The 17,824-nt window shown below is 38.9% G+C and overlaps 2 protein-coding genes across 2 annotated transcripts; both read left to right on the top strand.

Annotated features, from left to right (window-relative positions):
* Positions 1-2,698: 2,698 nt before the first annotated feature.
* On the top strand, positions 2,699-10,229 carry ube2d1b (ubiquitin-conjugating enzyme E2D 1b). The gene is made up of 7 exons (XM_084566915.1): positions 2,699-2,890; positions 4,253-4,316; positions 7,016-7,047; positions 7,376-7,453; positions 8,598-8,703; positions 8,901-8,994; positions 9,078-10,229. Exons 1-7 carry the CDS (start codon positions 2,867-2,869, stop codon positions 9,121-9,123), a joined length of 444 nt encoding a protein of 147 aa, XP_084423041.1. The 5' UTR covers positions 2,699-2,866; the 3' UTR covers positions 9,124-10,229.
* A 944-nt stretch (positions 10,230-11,173) lies between these two features.
* On the top strand, positions 11,174-17,548 carry tfam (transcription factor A, mitochondrial). The gene is made up of 7 exons (XM_084568323.1): positions 11,174-11,366; positions 12,702-12,844; positions 14,010-14,080; positions 14,258-14,407; positions 15,163-15,258; positions 15,612-15,668; positions 15,772-17,548. The coding sequence occupies exons 1-7, from the start codon at positions 11,281-11,283 to the stop codon at positions 16,051-16,053; spliced, it is 885 nt and encodes a 294-aa protein (XP_084424449.1). The 5' UTR covers positions 11,174-11,280; the 3' UTR covers positions 16,054-17,548.
* Positions 17,549-17,824: the final 276 nt, after the last annotated feature.

Below are 17,824 nucleotides of genomic sequence, written 5' to 3'. Positions count from 1 at the left end.
TTCCAGTACTGGGTGTTGGGGTTAGAATTAGGTTTAGAGAAAGGTACGGGTTAGGCACTTGACTGCGGTGGCTAGGGGAAGTGTGTGTGTTAGTGTGCCAGTGTGTGTGTGCGGGAAGAGTGGGGATTTAAAACATATATTTTACAGTACACATAAGGAAGTTTGTATATTAATTCTTATTTGGTAGACTTGTCCGGCCTGTCTCAATAAAGGTTGCTAGACAGTAAAAACGAAGATTATGAATGGTAAAGAAGATATTATGATGAATATAGAACCCTGGGGTCTGGGCCTTTGTGTTGAACTTGTATAACAGACATAAATGGTGCTAAATTCAGGCATTTATACACGTTTGTACATTATGTAAGGCCACCAGCATAAACACTCTCATGTTGTAATGAGTAAGAGGATAGCTGAACAGCACTGTAAACCAAACTGCTGTCTGTTTACTGATTCCACTATTTGTGTTTATGGAATGTTAGGCCAATTACACTGATAGCACCAACTTTCCAACAGATAAGTGTAATCTTCAGTACAATTACAGACATGGACCCACTGGAATTATAGACGAGGAGGTTCTAAATCACAATATTACTTTCTCAGGAGGGCTAATTTGATCTTAAACTCTGATCGTTTCTTTCACACACAGTACATTCTATTATTTAAATGGGATGTTATGCTGTTTTCAGTGTTAGCCTTTTACACTGATTCCCTTTTCTATATTAAAGTTATTTTAAAAAAATGTGTTGTTCATTGTCAGTCACTCTCAGTGTGCCCACTGCATAAATTAAAAATGTATTATTTAATATTCAGAGGAAGCGTAAGTAATGTGATATTAAGGAATATCTTCGTGGCATTAGCCATCTTGTCACACAATGCACATGCCTGGAGAATAAAAAAAAGTCATGCATGTTCGTAAAAATTCGGTGCACATTGTCTGAGTGGCCACAACTTCAGAGACTCTGTCTCCTAATATGGGGTGCTAAGAATTTATTATATGTGAATTACCTCTAACCTGCAATCAGTTTATTTATTTATTTATTAGTTTTTGATCCTAGAGAAACACTCTCTCATTCTGCCTTGCGCACAGATGTTTACCTCAGTAAATGTAATGAGTCAGGGTACTGTCATGTCCTCTGCTTCTGTTTCCCCTCCCTCCATGACTTCAGTTGTGTCTCTCACTTCCACGTCTGGTGCTTGTGCTTAATTACAGAAGTGACAGGTGTGGTGATGCTTGAGCAGAACCTCACCAGTTGCACAGCATTACCATCATATAGCTGTCTACGTGTAGACTCATCTTATACAGCTAGTCGCAGTTTCAGCCATTTATTTGTTTTCTATCGATATATCAGTCTTCATTTCTGGACCTCCTGCCTTGTCAACTGACTTTGACAGCTCAGCCCCTTGGGCCCATCTCTGCCTGGCAATCCCACATCTGATTTGTTCAACACTACCTTCAGCTCAAGCCTCTACCTGGATCCCCAGCCCCACCTCCCTACCTCAGCCTTTACCCATTTTGTTAGTAGTAGTAGTAGTTTTATTAGTTCCTCTGCCACCTACCTTTTGCCTACCCTTGGGTCAATTCAGATGCCTTAAACTGTGACAGGCTACAATGAAGGCTCTTGCAATAGTCTCTCCACTTGAAATGCCCTTTTCATTTATGCACTGAATGTTCCCTCTGCAAGAATAATTTGGAGGATTTCCTGCACTCTGTCGTTTAATCTTATTTACAATGAATAAACCTGTTCTCAAGTATATTTGCCTATGTGCTTTGACAACTGAAGTGATGGATCTGAGATCAAGCTAAACGGATCCAGCTAAACCATTAATTCATGTACAGAAAATAAGCCCCAAGTCTTCAAATCAAGTAGCTTAGTAACAGAAAAGGCTGCAGAGGCACAGAAAACTGTTTCATGTTGCAAATTCTGACAACCATCACCTGCACTTGATGATATAAAGAACTAAATGTAGAAGTTTGTTTACATTCACTGAATGTTTGAGACAGAACTGACCATTAATACAACTAATTAAGGCATCACTAAGACATTGGTCTTTTCTAAATGTATTATTTATCTAATAACTGCTGGTAAGATTAGGACTCCTTCAAACTCCTGTGAATCCTTCTCCACAAGTTTTGCATAGAATGCTTACTTTTTAACCAAATCAGGGTATTTAATGCTAGCACTGACTAACTGTTCAGATATGCTTTTGTTTGACCAGAGAGCTTCTGACTGAAATCTCAACTTTGCTAATTTTCGACTATTTTTCGAGCAAAGTCCAGACTATTAAGGCAACATTTAAACGTTTTTGAAAGGCATTTGGTTTTCTGCTAAAAGGGGTGTATTGGCATGGAAAACTCTTAAACAATACCTGACAATACTGATGAGACATCTGCGTTTTCTCTACTCTTCATTTTGCACTGTTTTGCACTGAATCTTTTGGGTTGGTTCAAGTGCCAATTTCTTTGTGTCGGTGAATTACTTATATCATCTGCCATGTGCGGCCATGGAAGGAAAGTACAAGTACCCCACATTTCAACTGAACTACTGTAGTTTGTGTAGTGCAATGTAAGAAATGCACCTAGCACTGATATACTTCAGTGACCTCTAGTGTAATTCCTCTGGATGTATGAACGGTTTCGGCCAACTGAAATGTTTAGAACTACGTTTCCCATGATCCACTTCGGAGGGGCGACCGTAAACAGAGGAACGCGGAAACAAAAGAGGTTTTTATAAAAACACAAACACATACCAGGCTGTCGAAGTACTCAGGGAATAAACTACAGCCATTGACTTCGTCAGCAATAATATTGACGTCGAAAGTAAAGCGCGAGTCAGAGTAAGTTCGGGAGCCATCTGCATCAGTTAGCATGGCACTCAAAAGAATACAAAAGGTAAGTTTGTCGAACTAGCTTTGGTTGCCAGCTAAAGGTGGCTAACTGGCCCAGCAAATGCTAACGATGGGGTTCATTTAAAAAAGAGTTATAAAAAAAGATTCCAAGGTTGTCACCGCATCAAAACAACTTCGGTCGTACTTTGTATCCTATGTAGAATTAATATGACTGCTGACATCCCATGTAACAGACACCACAGACTTGACAACTTCAAAGTTTTATGCTAGCTCGCTAACAAATTGTAAAAGTAGCTCATTAATTACACCTCTTTGACACATTCGTATTGATCTGTTACTGTTCTAAAAGTTGTGGCTTCTGTAACTTAAGTAAGTGGACACAGACATGCTGTACTGGTACTTTTCTTTTGGCGGAGAAGTACTATAATGACCAGGGAAGTTACTTCACAACACACAGGGCCATTCATTTCTGTTTCTCTCTATCTTGTCATGTCTCCGCTATTTTATTGTTGCCAAGGTAACTGCCTTATTGGAATATGAAAAGTAGATAGACAGTAGAGAGCACAAACCGTTCCTAAACCCATTAAGCCAACTTTATGTTCTCTTCACAATCCTCATATACTTTGTAATATCTTGAAAGCCTTTCCTCCCCAGCATGCCATTCTTCTCATAACAGGAAATAACCTGGCAAAGGGACGGTGACTGAGAGAAAGGGCAGGCCTCTTGTGGCAAGTTAGTTTCTACTGAAACATCAACAAGAAGCCTCTGCTGAAGTGTCATTGTGAAAACTGATGCAATCCCACCACACCCAGATTACTGTGAAGCCATAACTCAGATGCTGCTGAGTTTTAATTAGTGAGCTTACGAAGAAATTACAACAATTTTTTTTTTTTGTTATCAGTTTACTTACTATGGTGTAACAATATTCAGACATTTTGTTCTTACTTGTAATCACAGTCTGAAAATTCACTGTATTGATCCTGTCCTTGAACGAAAACACAAAATAAGTCAGCCCATTCAAATAGATTGCACCTACTTTACCCCTGGAGATTAGTTCACACGTCATTAGTTTACAAGTCATTGCTGGACACCATATGAAAAACAGTTATAGTCTGAACTATCTCAATATGAAGACAACTGACTTCTAATAGAATCAGTATTTGTCTCTTCCCTAGTCTCATTTCTGGGGAAATAGATCTTTCCGTGTTATGGTTACTGTGGCTGAACTTAAACGCACACATCAGTTGCCGCAATATAACGCCACAGTAGTGGCCCCAAAGTCCGATTTAAAGATCGATTGGCAGTTGCGTCCTTACTGAAAAGGGGAGTAAAAGATGAGTATTACAATGATGTGTACCTCTTTAGCTAAATAACTAACAGCAGTATTTTTTTCTATGTTGAGTAGGAGCTGCAGGACCTGCAGAGAGATCCTCCTGCACAGTGCTCTGCTGGACCAATGGGAGATGACTGTGAGTACACATACTATATATTGCTGGATTCTTCTGCCTGTTGGCCTTTTTAGGGGTAATATGGCTTAATGACACACAATCTTGGCAAAAAATAAAAATTCAATTTCAGTCAAATTTTTATTTATATAACGTCAATAACAATACAAACTGTCTGAAGCTTTACAAAATCCTGACTGAAACCCGGCCTGAAATCCCCAGAGCCAGTCTGAAGGCTGCGGTGGCAAGAAAAAACTCCTTTTTAACAGGAAGAAGCCTTGAGTAGAACCCAGCTCATATGGAGGGACCCATCTGCCTCAGGCCAGCAGGGTAGAGACAGAAAAGAGAGAGGAGAGGATAGGAGGAACAAGATAAACATACATCTGTCAAGACAAAATTCATTGATAGAATAACCTGGTCATTCAGTATCTTCAGGTAGTCAGCTGACCTCATTCTTTGGGCACATAATGTTGCTGAACCTAGACCTGACCAACTACAGCAACCCCAGATCATAGCACTGCCCCCACAGGCTTGTACAGTAGGCACTAGGCATGATGGGTGCATCACTTCATCTGCCTCTCTTCTTACCCCGATGCACTGGTTCCCCACTATCCTTCCAGTTTTTAATAATGGGTTGGACAGTTCTTAACACAATTTTAGTAGTTTCTTCAATCTCCTTAGATGTTTTCTCTGCTTGATGCATGCCAATGATTTGACACTTCTCAAAAAGACTAACATCTTTTCCACAACCACGGGATGTGTCTTTCGACATGGTTGTTTAAGAAATGAGAAGCTACTCATTGCATCAGTTGGGGTTAAATAACTTGTTGCCAGCTGAAAGATAATCACCCATGCAGTAATTATCCAATAGGAGGCTCGTACCTATTTGCTTAGTGAAATCCAGGTGGCGACTTTTTTTTTGGCCAGGCAGTGTATGATCGCGCTTGCTAATTCCAGTCAGTGCTCCTGCTGCGGCATTTTGAATCAACTGGATGCTTTTTAAAGACCTATTGGACAGCCAGACAGTAATGAATTACAGTAATTCCAGCCTGGAAGACACAAATGCATGAACTGAGACAGGATGTTCCTAATTTTGACGCAATATTACGCAGGTGAAAGAAGGCAGTCCTGGTTACTTGCTTTATTTGCGAATTAAAAGACATACCCTCATCAAATATAAGACAAAGGTTTTTCATGCCATCCAAAGAAACCACGTGATTAGATAATGAATCTCTGAGATGTTCTGGGCCAAATACAATTCTGTTTTGTCTGAGTTTAAAAGTAGAAAATTACGGGTCATCCAAGCCTTTATGTCTTTAAGGCATGCTTGGAGCTTAACCAGCTGATTTGTTTCATCTGGTTTCATGGATAAATATAGCTGGGTGTCATTTGCATTGCAATGGAAGTTTATGCCATGTTTCCTAATAATATTGCGGATACATAATATTAACGGAAACATATATAATGTGAAGAGTACTGGTCCTAGCACAGAACCCTGAGGAACTCAATAACTTACTTTTGTATAAATAGAAGAATCATTGTTGACATGACCAAACTGGAATCTGTCTGACAGATAGGATTCAAACCAGTCTAATGTAGTTCCTTTAATCTTGATCACACCTTCAAGTCTCATATGTAGAAACATATTGTGATCAGTAGTGTCAAATGCAGCGCAGAGCTGTTCCTGTACTATGATGAACTCTAACACCTGACTGAAACTCTTCAAAGAAATAATTCCTGTTTAAATGGTCACACAACTGACGAGCAACAACTTTTTCTAGAATTTTAGAAATAAAAGGGAGGTTGGAAATTGGTCTATTGTTGGCTAAAACATCTGGGTATAGAGTGGGTTTTTTAAGTAAAGGTTTAATTACAGCAATCTTAAAAGAAGTAGAAAAGTTACTGTAGAACTACACGTTGGGTTGTAGTTGTAGGTTGGGGGTTTTGGCATTTCTATCTGACCGTTGGTCAGTACAGTTGGTGATAAAGAAGAGTTGAAATCACACTCATAGATCCATTGCAAAGCTTTTTTCCTCTCTCAGCTGAAAGTCAGACATGGCAAGATCTGATTATTTCAACAGATTTGTGGAGATTTTTTTTCCAAAAATGCCACTTTGTTTTATATTTTCCACTTATGTAGCAGGTTATCTTTAGTTGGATAGTAGGCAAACAATGAAGTTCTCTGCTTTTAAATGCAGTGGTGTTAATCAATTCTTTTCCTCTCTGATTTGAAGTGTGTATAGAGTTTAGAGTTACATTTAATAGTGTTCTTGGTTTTGAAAATTTGACCCATGCTGTCAACCTGGCTGTGCTGTACTTAGATGCAACTACAAAGCAATGACTGATTGGGCGGTCAATATTTGGGGGTGGGGTATAGTAAAGGGTCATTTATGGGCATTTAGCTTATTTTGGAAATATTATTAGGTCGTGAACCCTCTCTGAACTGAATGTGTTCCCTGTTCCTCCAACAGTAGTTTGATAGGTGACCTTTTAACAATCAAGCAACTATATATGTGAATGGTAATGGTAAAATGGTCAACTGGTCACATGTAGTATGGCTGACAAGAAAGCCATACATTCTCTAGACACTGTAGAAAACAGTTTGTCTGATTTTCTGTAGCCATAGTTGTAAGTGAAGGATAATGTGCAATGAGCACTGTGTATGTGATGTTTGCAACTTCCATTCTTATGTGTCTTTATCTTTCTTCTATAATTGCTTCTAGTGTTTCATTGGCAGGCGACCATAATGGGTCCGGTGAGTATCATGCCATCATCAGGCTTTTACTCTTCTTAGTCCTTGGCAACATTAGAAATGCTCTCTCCCTGAGAGATGTAGATTAAGTTGTTACTTCAAGCTGAACTGACTGATCAACTGCTCAACTCATTGTCACAAACCATGGAGTTCTTCTGTTTTTAGTTTTTAGTATTGTCATTCACAATACTTGCACTGTCTGCTAGCACTGTGTTAGGCTTTACAATGAGCCGAATGGCACATGCCACTGCTATCACTGAAGGATGTTCTGCTTTTCATCTGAACTGTTTTGATCATGAAATATTTACTGACAAAAATATCTTTTTGTCAGGGTGACAGTCCTTACCAAGGAGGTGTTTTCTTTCTCACAATCCACTTCCCCACCGACTACCCATTCAAGCCACCAAAGGTAAGAACTGTTGTGGATAATCAAAGCTCTGTCCTGTTCTGTACTGTGTCTTCTATCTTGTAAATTATTTATGGGATAATGACATTTCATGACTGTAATGGAACAATTCAAAATCTACACTTGTTGGGTATCATATGGCTTACACCAAAACAAATTGTCATATGCAGTAAAACTAAAACTATTAGTTAATTTGCATAAACAACTCATTTTGATCTATTAGACCCTGAGCTTCACATTGTTTTTGCTGCTAGTTTATATCTAGTAGCTAAAGTGGAAGAGGTCTGCAAGACTATACGAAGCATTTTAGAATAACGACAAGTTTTAAAAACAGGAACGAGAAATTTCAACTGATAGTTGTCAGTACAAAGAACAGAGAATAGTGAGAATAGTTCTACATAATAAAATTAAAACTGGCATTGAAAGCTTATTTATGGACCCAACTCTCATGTCGAGCTGTGAAATTACTTCCTTGCTTAACGTAACGTATGAACAGAGGGACACAGCATATAGTTGGAAAAGGCTTTGTTCCGAAGCTTTATTTCTAGTGGGCAGTGTAGTTGTAAATGTCTGTGGGATTTTGAATGTAAATTCTCTTATGCTGGAAAAGTACCTTGGTTTTCTATTAGCAAGGAATAATACTCGACAAGTTGTACAATCCATGATTACTGGGTGATACTTGGGCCATGAATAATTATGCTATATAAATCTAAAATTAATTTGTAATGGATTCTGGTGATATGAAGCATCAAACTGAGCCCAACAGTCACCAACAGCCTCAACAAGCACATAGGCATCACTCTGATGACTTGCCAACATGGTAGCGGGCCATGGTTGTAACTTTAGTCACTTGTAGTGTAAAAGCAGCGTTAGGCTTTGTTGTTTATTTGTTTTCTAGAATCCTTTACAGTCATGATGCATTGAAGCTTGGAGGGTGTTATAAGGCATCTACAACGTGCCACATGTCATCAAATAAGATTTCAATTTGCATTATAAAATCTATTTTGTCTTTGCTGGCTGTTGTTAGTAGTCACACAAAGAAATTTATTTCCAAGATTTGTAGTTCAGCCTCACTGTTCCTGCCTGTACTGTAACACTTTGTCTTCTGTGATCATATCTGTCAATAAAATGTGGTTCTTGTTTACAGGTTGCATTTACAACAAAGATTTATCACCCAAATATAAACAGCAATGGCAGTATCTGTTTGGACATCTTACGGTCTCAATGGTCCCCTGCACTAACAGTGTCTAAAGGTAACCACCGCCTCCTTATTGTCAGATGACTATCTGGTACAGGGACGGTCTCAGTTCTTCCAGATTCCACAAGATGTTGGAAACATTCCTTTGAGATGCTTGTCATGTTACTAAAACCAGTTTGAGAAGACTTTTTCCAGTGTAGCATGATTCATTCAGTTCACTAATCGGATCTTTTAACTTCTTTTGTGTTCCAGTTTTATTGTCCATATGTTCATTGCTTTGTGATCCAAACCCAGATGACCCCTTAGTGCCAGACATAGCACACATCTACAAGAACGACAAAGACAAGTGAGTATACAGGCAGAGACAGGTGGAATTGGATATTACTGTCAACATCAATCGCTTACGTCACTCTTTTTTTCTCTCCTCAGATACAACAAACTAGCAAAAGAATGGACCCAAAAGTATGCCATGTAAAGAAAAAAACATCAAAGATTAAAAAAAAAAAACACGATTTCGCTTTCCTTTTCCTTCCTTTTTTTAAAGTCACAACACACTGTACATTATAGTATAAAATCCTTAAGTAATCTTAGGTAACTTCCATCAAACTGTACTGTCATCAACATTATTAATCTGAAAACACGTCATCTTCCATATTTGTTTTTGAAAAGAATAAGAAGGTTTTACTTTGAGCAGACGAGAATGATAGCTTGTGCTTATTTAATGGATACCTTGACATTTTAACGTTATGATTTTGCGTCAGATGAACCTGTATGGCAGGAGACGGGTTACAAATTGCTTTACAGCATTCCTCATTTTATTAGTAAAACTACAAAGTTGTATGACATCAAATGCCAGTCAGCAACAGGCCTTTTCCAAAGGTGCTTAGTGAACATTCAGGAGGTTAAGATAATAGCTCCACAACTGGAAAATCCAGCTTCAGTTCCTGCTGCGTCTAACAGTCAGCTAAAAACACACAACCACAGAGGCACTGAAGGGTGAATGTGAAATATGTATGACCCACCGTCTGGCACATTAGAGTATCATAATGTCTCCTTTATGATCATGACTTCATTTGATTAAGGTTTTTATTGAGTTCTTTTGCATCTTGTAGCAGACAAAGTTGATTGAAACAATGTACTGTTGCATCACCCTGAAAATGGGTCAGGGTTAAGTCATGTATTAATGTATTCTTCATCTATTATTATTATTATTATTATAATTATTGTTAAAACTGTAAGTATTACAAACCTCTGGAACAATATTATTGTTTTATTCTGACTTTTCCAGCCATCACAGTGTAAATCTGTCATTAAGAGGATGTGCTTTTGTCCCCTGAGAATAGCTGTGATGTTGGTTTGTGGCTGGATTTACACAGACACAAAGATCAGATTTGTAACCCAGTGAAAAGGGTTTATTAAAAAATTCTGTCCGACCTCCAGTCTGTCAGTATATCTGTTTATGCTATTGAAAGGGTGAAATCCTGTTTTCTGTTCCTGTGTAACCTGTCTCTCACTTGTGTCTTTGAGGCCTGTGTGGCACCTTTTGTACTGGATTAAAGAATGGTACGGTTTTTATCATGACATTATGGTCAAGCTCCATTTTTATCTCATTGCTTAATGTAGATATTTGGAAGACGGTTTGATCTCATTTCTTTATTTAATGCTCGCGGAAAATAATACAAAAGCATACATGTAAATGCTAGGGGATAGAAGTCATCACTGCCAGATGGGCAATAAAGTCTTATACAAATGTTTGAAATGCTTTATGGAGAGGACTGAAGATTGTGTCAGAATACTAGAATACTAAAAAAAAAGCAATGATTGAAAAAGGTAAGGCCCAACCGTCGCTGAATTTATCCTTTTACTGGTGCATGGGACAAAATTTTGCTTCTTGGCTATTATCAACTTCTTGTCCCATCAGTTTCTCTATTCTAGAATACTATCTGAAAATAATTGTTTTCTCAGTTTAGACATATTTGGTCTCAACATTAGGAGGACTATTCAAAACATTTTTAAGGTAACCAAAGTGTAAGATATAAACAAGATAAATAATCAATATACCAACACTCCTAATAATAATAGTACTAAAATAAAACACAGTAAAGCAACCAAGGGGGCTATAACAAGTCATGTTCTAAGAAAAGTGCTCTAAGTTTCATGACTTGGGCTTTTCCAACTATCTACGGTATGAAGACGCTTGGATGTGTGTGTTTTTTTTTTTTTTAATGTTTTCCAGGTGAGGCGCTGCAGCTTCTGTAGCAGCACAATCCGGAAGAACATTAACCGGAAACAGAAGTGTAGAAGCGGTCTTTGACATTTTCTTTTAGTTTGAACTTGATATTACATGTCAATTGACTTTGGGGAATTTAATAAATTTCATTGGCTTTTACAAAGTTTGTTCGTGTATTTGTATCAATACTCATGCACATCTTTATATTTAATAAATAATAATAGAGTCGAGAAAAACACAAAGTTTGACCTTTTTCCCACAATCCACCGGGAGAAAACCTAGGCGCCTTTTGATACCCATGCATGTCAACACAGAGGAGAGACAGAGAAACACTGGTTTTGTGGCACACCGCGGCCGTTTATCGTTCTCTATTAACGGTCGTTTGGGTTAAATAACGCCGACATGGCTCCGTGCTACTTAATGACAGCAAGTGTTAGCCTCTTGGCTAAGTCCTTCAGCTTGTTTTCCTGCACAAGCACCCTGGCAAGGTAGCTAACCTGAACCTTCTCTATTAGCTAGCTGTTGTGGTCAGGGCTGAGTGCACCTGCTAGCTTGCAGTCTTATCCTACACGCTAAACCTGTTTATTTTTGGAAACTCACCCAAGCTTTATTAAGGCTGTCGGACAGTGTAGCCTTTACTTAGCATACAGAGAGCTTGTCGTAAAGCGAAACATGAGTAGACTGCTGCATGACACAGAATTAGTCTATGTTACTATTAATTAATTTAGCTAATTGAGGCTTTATTAATAATATCAGTTTATCATTAGGGATTTGTAACAACTATAAGCAATTGACTGATTGCATTAAATGTAATGCACGTATGGTCAGAGACAGATATGGAGTGGACATGTCTTGTGCAGTAGTTTGTAGTCTCTTGCAGATCAACGCTTCCGGGCTGTTTTCTTGTTAGAATATGATTTGAGACTGTAACATGCAGACGACTAAGATCAACCGGCAATGTACAGTGGATAACATGAAGAAGAGCAGAACCGATTCTTTGAGTTAAATCTATCTTTTTTTTGTCGTTAACAAAAACCGTTATGAAAGGCTGCAACCAACGAGCATTTCCTTAACAGAGCTCCTGAACTTTTTATTCCAGGGGAACTGTGGCGCCTTAATGAAACCCTTTCAGTAGTGTAAACCAGAAGATTAAGGTGCATGGCATAAATGGTCCTGCAGCACAATTATTCGGATTTATGCCCATTTTAACTTTGTCATTGTGAAATGTTTTGTAGTTAAATCGACAACTTAAAAAAAATTCCAATGTGCTGTTTTATTCTTAGCATTCAGTAGCATTGCTGTCATTGCTGTCATTGCAGTGCAGTATTATTCTTCAAGCTGATGCTGTGCTTTACTCATGTGTCGATTGCCTCTGCAAAAGTGCTTTTCCCTACGTTTCAGACTACACACTGTAACGATACTCCTACGCAGATGTTAGGCTGTATTGAAATTGCTCTTAGCATTTGTTACCGCTACATGCAAGTACAGTGTAGAATTTAAATGTTCTATACTTATATATCTTTGTTTTATCTTTCTGTTGTACAACAATAGCTAGAAAGCTTAAAAAGCTTTAAAAGCTTTCAAGACTTAACGTTGCAAAATAAATATTCCAAAACTCTAAAGTAGGTAGTTTTGAGTTACACTGCTTACCAGTGAGTTACCAGTTTGTCACTGGACAATCAGGAACAAGAGATGTTTAGGCTAGTGTGTTTTTGTTCTCGTGAGAGGCCATCAGTTTTATGTAACTGTCTATCCAGAGAGAATGAATGCTGGAATGTTTTCTGTACACTGTGGTAATGCGTGTGTCTTTACACTGTCTTTAGGTGTACTGGTGTCCTTCCCGCTACATATATCAACACAGTGAAATGTTTCACCACTGAGACCAGCGCCCCTCCAAAGAGACCTCTGAATGGATACATGAGATATTTTTTGCAACAGAAGCCATTAGTGACCCAACAAAATCCAGGTAAATTTGCAACACAGACGTTTCGCCACTCATCCTGGTAGCTTCTTCAAGACCCTTGTTTCAGCTTTGTTTTTGGATATTCCGTGACCTGGATGACTGAACCTACATAGATGTAGTTTCATGTCATGATTCTGTAAAGCAGTGGCCCCCAACCTTTTTTGCGCCACGGACCGGTTTAATGCCAGACAATGTTTTCATGGACCGGTCCAAAGGTGTAGCAGATCAAAATAAAATAAAATGATAAGACCGGCATAAAAACTGTAGTATTTTTCTCTATAAAATAATAATAATAATAAACGTAAATCCACTGTGTATTCATGTGCAACTTTATTAGCAGTGTCCTCACAACGTCACACCAACAACAGAACATGACATGAGTAACATCCTCTCTGCCCCAACGCTCTCTGGTTGCTATGGTAACGTTAAAACATGCCTTCAAAATAAGACACACCACAAAAACAAAAAGTGCATGAAAATACTAGCTACTCACAATAGCACTGAATCAGTGGGAGGCCTGACCTTGTTTTGCTGCAACAAGACGGTCCCATCTTGGGGTAATGGGAGACAATGAAACTCAAAGTGTGTTGCTTAGTCTGCTCCGTAATTTTGTTTTGGTTGCTGTCACTGCAGAAAACCCTGCTTCACACAGACAAGATGTCGGAAATGGCAACAGCGTTTTCAATGCTGTTGTGGCGATCTCGGGGTATTCTGCCATGACTTTAATCCAGAACACCGGCAGAGTTGTTGTCGCGAACAGACGTTTCGTTTAGCAGGACGTATCACGTGGTCTATGGTCTAGAGGCCTTGACATGCGTCAAGAGTGAGTCATAGACGGATGTAATGGAGAGAATCCGGTCATTTTTCAAAATAAAACATCATTCAGATAATAAATCTAACGGAAATAATGGAAGTTATTTATTCTTTCTGTGCGGCCTGGTACCAAATGACCCACAGACCGGTACCGGCCCGGGGCCCGAGGGTTGAGGATCACTGCTCTAAAGTACTTGAAGTAACAGCAGACTACAAAAAGAATAGTAAGATCTAATTGAAATGTCATTTCACAGGACAAGCCTGAGCTAGATTAGTCTGTTTATTCTGTCCTAAGCCAATGAGTCAAATAATACACTTGTGTTGTCAATGATCATTTTACAAATGTTACTTTCAGAAGTCAAAACTGTGGATATCATGAGGAAGATCGCCCACCAATGGAGAATGTTAAGCCCAGAACAGAAACAGGTATTCCTGAAACTAAACTGTATACTTTTCATTTTCAACAGTGTCATTGATAGCAAGTTGTAAATCCCCTCAGATACTGATCAAGACAATACATACGCTGTTTATTCTGTTGTTATATATATATATGGATTGTGTCAGTCTGGTGTTCTTACCAAAGTTTGTGTCTCTCCCTTGTAGCCATTTCAGGAAGCCTCTTTGAAAGACCGGGAGCAGTTCAAGGTGGACTTCGAGCGCTACAAGGCACAACTGACTCCAGCACAGCTCCAGCAACAAGCCCTGGAAAAGAGGCAGAGGATGGCCAAGAGGAAGGCCATCCGAAAGAAGAAGGTAAGAGAGAAGGTAGTAGATGGGAACAGAAAAAGCTTCAAAGTGGATTTTAGTTTTGTGCATTTTGTTCAATTTATTTACCATTTTCGGAGTAGTCAGTGGATCCTCTGGTTAACCACTAAGTAATTAATAGATATTATGATGGCCACGCTTGGTTAGATAAGAAACAATTATATTACATGGCCCTTTGGCATATACACTGTACATGGCAATAAGAGAGAAAACATACAGGAAACTTAACCACAGTTCTTAAAAGCTTTACTGAGTGCAGAATGCACTTTATAACCATAGGAGTGTAATAATGTGACAACAAGGATGTCCTGAGAGTGTAACAGTCCTTAATATGGAAGAAATCAAAGTCAATCGTGTTTGGTCCAAAGATTTTAAGGAGTGAAAAATCATCCGTCAATGTTTTATTTTAATTCAAGCAACTGTTCAACTTACTGGGTCTTGATTTATAAAATTACCACACTTTTGATGTTCAGGTTCAGGCTTATTGGGTTATGTTCAGCATTCCTGGCACGTGAAGCTGCCGTGTTATGAAGCATCGACTTATTCTGTGCAAATTTACATATTTGAATAGTCGACACCATCAGTGATGCTGTTGACTGGATGCCAGGTATTCCAGGATAGAGCACCGCATGGATCACGCAACCAGAACTTGAAATTAGGGCATATGAGTCAGCAATCTGAATTCTTAACTTCTTTAGAACTTTTGAGCAATGGATATTTCACCTTCTGTGTGCACGTTCCAGGAGTTAACCAGCCTGGGGAAGCCCAAACGTCCCCGCTCCCCGTTCAACATCTTCATGTCGGAGCACTTTCAGGAGGCCAGAGGAGCCACACTTCAGGTAAAGAACCACAGCACCATAATAAGACATTTAGAAAGTGGTGTGAGGTACTAACAGTAAGTATGTTCTTACTGGAGATAACATTGAATGGACTCCCTTACAACTGAAATGAAACACAGGGAGTCATAAAACTATTCTAGTTAGAACCCAACATGAAAACTGATATAGGGCTCATACAAGAATTGCTCGCATGAATAGATTTGTTTATAAGCAGTCCTTTGTGTTTACTTGGAAGAAAACTGAAATTAATTTTAAAAAGTCACTAAGTACCATGACTGTAACTGATTTTGTGCTAGCATAGCAAATGGAATTTCCATTGTTGGCGTAGAATTATGCTGCTGATGTTCTTTCAGGCAAAGATGGTGTCACTGATGGGCGACTGGAAGAATCTGTTCAGCCATCAGAAACAGGTTGGCCACCACACAGTCACTACATGTCTCTTGTTCTTGTAGTTCTACGGCCCATCAAGTGATGTTTGGTGCTCACATTTCCTCTGTTGCCTCTACATCTCAGATCTACACACAGCTCGCAGAAGATGACAAAATTCGCTACAAGAACGAGATGAAGGCATGGGAGGACCACATGATGGAGATTGGACGAGAAGACTTAGTCCGGAATAAGACCCGGTCGGGCCAGAAGAAACTTACTGCTAAAACTCGAGCGGCCAAGAAAATAGTGAAGAAGGCTAAAGTAGTGAAAAAAGCTACTGCTACAGGAAAGTCAAAAACAACCGCGAATACCAAGAAAAGTAGCTCCACAAAAACTGTCCGTCAGGGGTCCACTAAGAAGACATAAGCTGTGTTCTTCAACTGAGTCTGGAGCAAAGAGGTGTGTTCTTGATAACAGGAGTTCCGATCACCCAGGGCTGCGGTCTGCTTTGGTTTGATCGCCAACTTGAAAGTTCCCAATTGTCATGAATGGCCAGTAGATTCAACAGGACATAGCCTTCAAAGCATTCAGACAGATAAGGCTCATTTCAACCCATCAGTGTCTTTGTTTGTTTAGTGAAAATATTACAATAAATAAACCCTGAAAGCTGTTGTTTTACAAAGTACAGTGTGAGTTTATTCCTCACGCTCTCTACCAGCACACATCCTCTAATTGATTGGTTGGTAGAACACCCCCAGAATGGTGCAGAATGGGACTGTTCCAGGCTTGGAAAAGAGTTACTTGATGAAATGTAATCATTTCAGAAGCTTAGACATTTGAATGAGGCAACATTATTGACGTTTTGCTGCCTGCAGTGTCTGGAAAGCCACAGTGTACTTGATGGGAATACAAAAATTCCTCTTGCCGTCCCAAGAAAAACTCAGTTTTCTAGTTTTGGCTATGTCATAAAGAGTATTAATGTGAAGAATTAGACTGGTGTTATTCTGTATTTTCTTTTTACTTTATTTTTGTTGTCAAACCCATGAAAAGTTCAAAACCATCATGCTCAACAGTGTGTTAGTTTGTGTCTCAGTACTTTGACTACCCTGCATGGTTTGTTGCTGCATATCCATTGGTTCCTGATGAAGACTGACGACACCTTGCAAATATGCAGTTTAATTTAAAAAAAAAAAAAGGCAGAAATTTCTCAACAGCTGGTCACTGTCTTTGGACATTTTTGTAGTTTGTTTAATCTTTGGCTTCAGTAGGGAAGTCCAAAAGTACTGCAAGATAAACACAGTTTTGATCTTTTCATGCAGTTTGTTGACAATAACTGATTGTAAATCTTGTAGGCAGCACTTACTTTCTAGTTAAGACAGAACCACTGGTCCCACCAATGCAGCCTGACTGAATTGTTCAGTATCATCACTGTTCTCAGTGTAGCATAAGCTTTACTCGCAACTGTGAAACCTGGTATTTGTCAGCTGATGATGTTTTTCATGCTGCAAATGACAAACACTGACTTCCAAATTTGCATTGCTCCCGCCAGGCTTTTATATGATATATTTGCTGTAACTCATCCAAATAATAATGTTTTGTAGGTACAAAGGTGTATACACTCCTCACATGGAAAATGGCAGTTTGTCGTGAGTTCACTGTGAGAAGCAGATCATTGGCAGCTCATTTACATCATAAGAATGAGCTTCATGTTGAAGGAAAATCGGCCAGTCAGGTTGAATTGAACCCCCCCAATGGAATTCTTTCCTATCCAATTGTAAAGACTGACACTTCTTAATAATGAACACATTTTCAGTATTGGTAGTTGCTTGAGAATGTATTTAGTGCTACCACATTCATACTGCTTCAACTACAGCTCTTTTGCTTTGTGTTGCATGTTTTCTAAATAAACATTTACTTTCAATTTTCTACTAAATGGCCTTTTATGGTGCAGAAAAAAACTAGTGCAGTTGTATATGAATATATAGAGAGAGCAGCATTTTGATTAAAATTGACTTAAGTGTGGGCATAAGTGAGACTACCACCACAAAATGAAACCATCCTTCCGATTGTCTGGTGTCTTGTGGTGTGTGGGAGCCTTTGGGTCCTATGGGATAAGGGGAGGGGCCTCTGTTTCCAGTTTGGGATCGAGGGAGTTCAGTTCAATTTTACACTGAGCAGGCATAACATTATGACCACT

Source organism: Chelon labrosus (assembly GCF_963514085.1).
Source record: "Chelon labrosus genome assembly, chromosome: 19".
In the NCBI taxonomy this organism is placed as follows: Eukaryota; Metazoa; Chordata; class Actinopteri; order Mugiliformes; family Mugilidae; genus Chelon; species Chelon labrosus.
The sequence above is the reverse complement of the archived record's forward strand: the minus strand, read 5'-3'. Positions and strand labels throughout refer to the sequence as shown.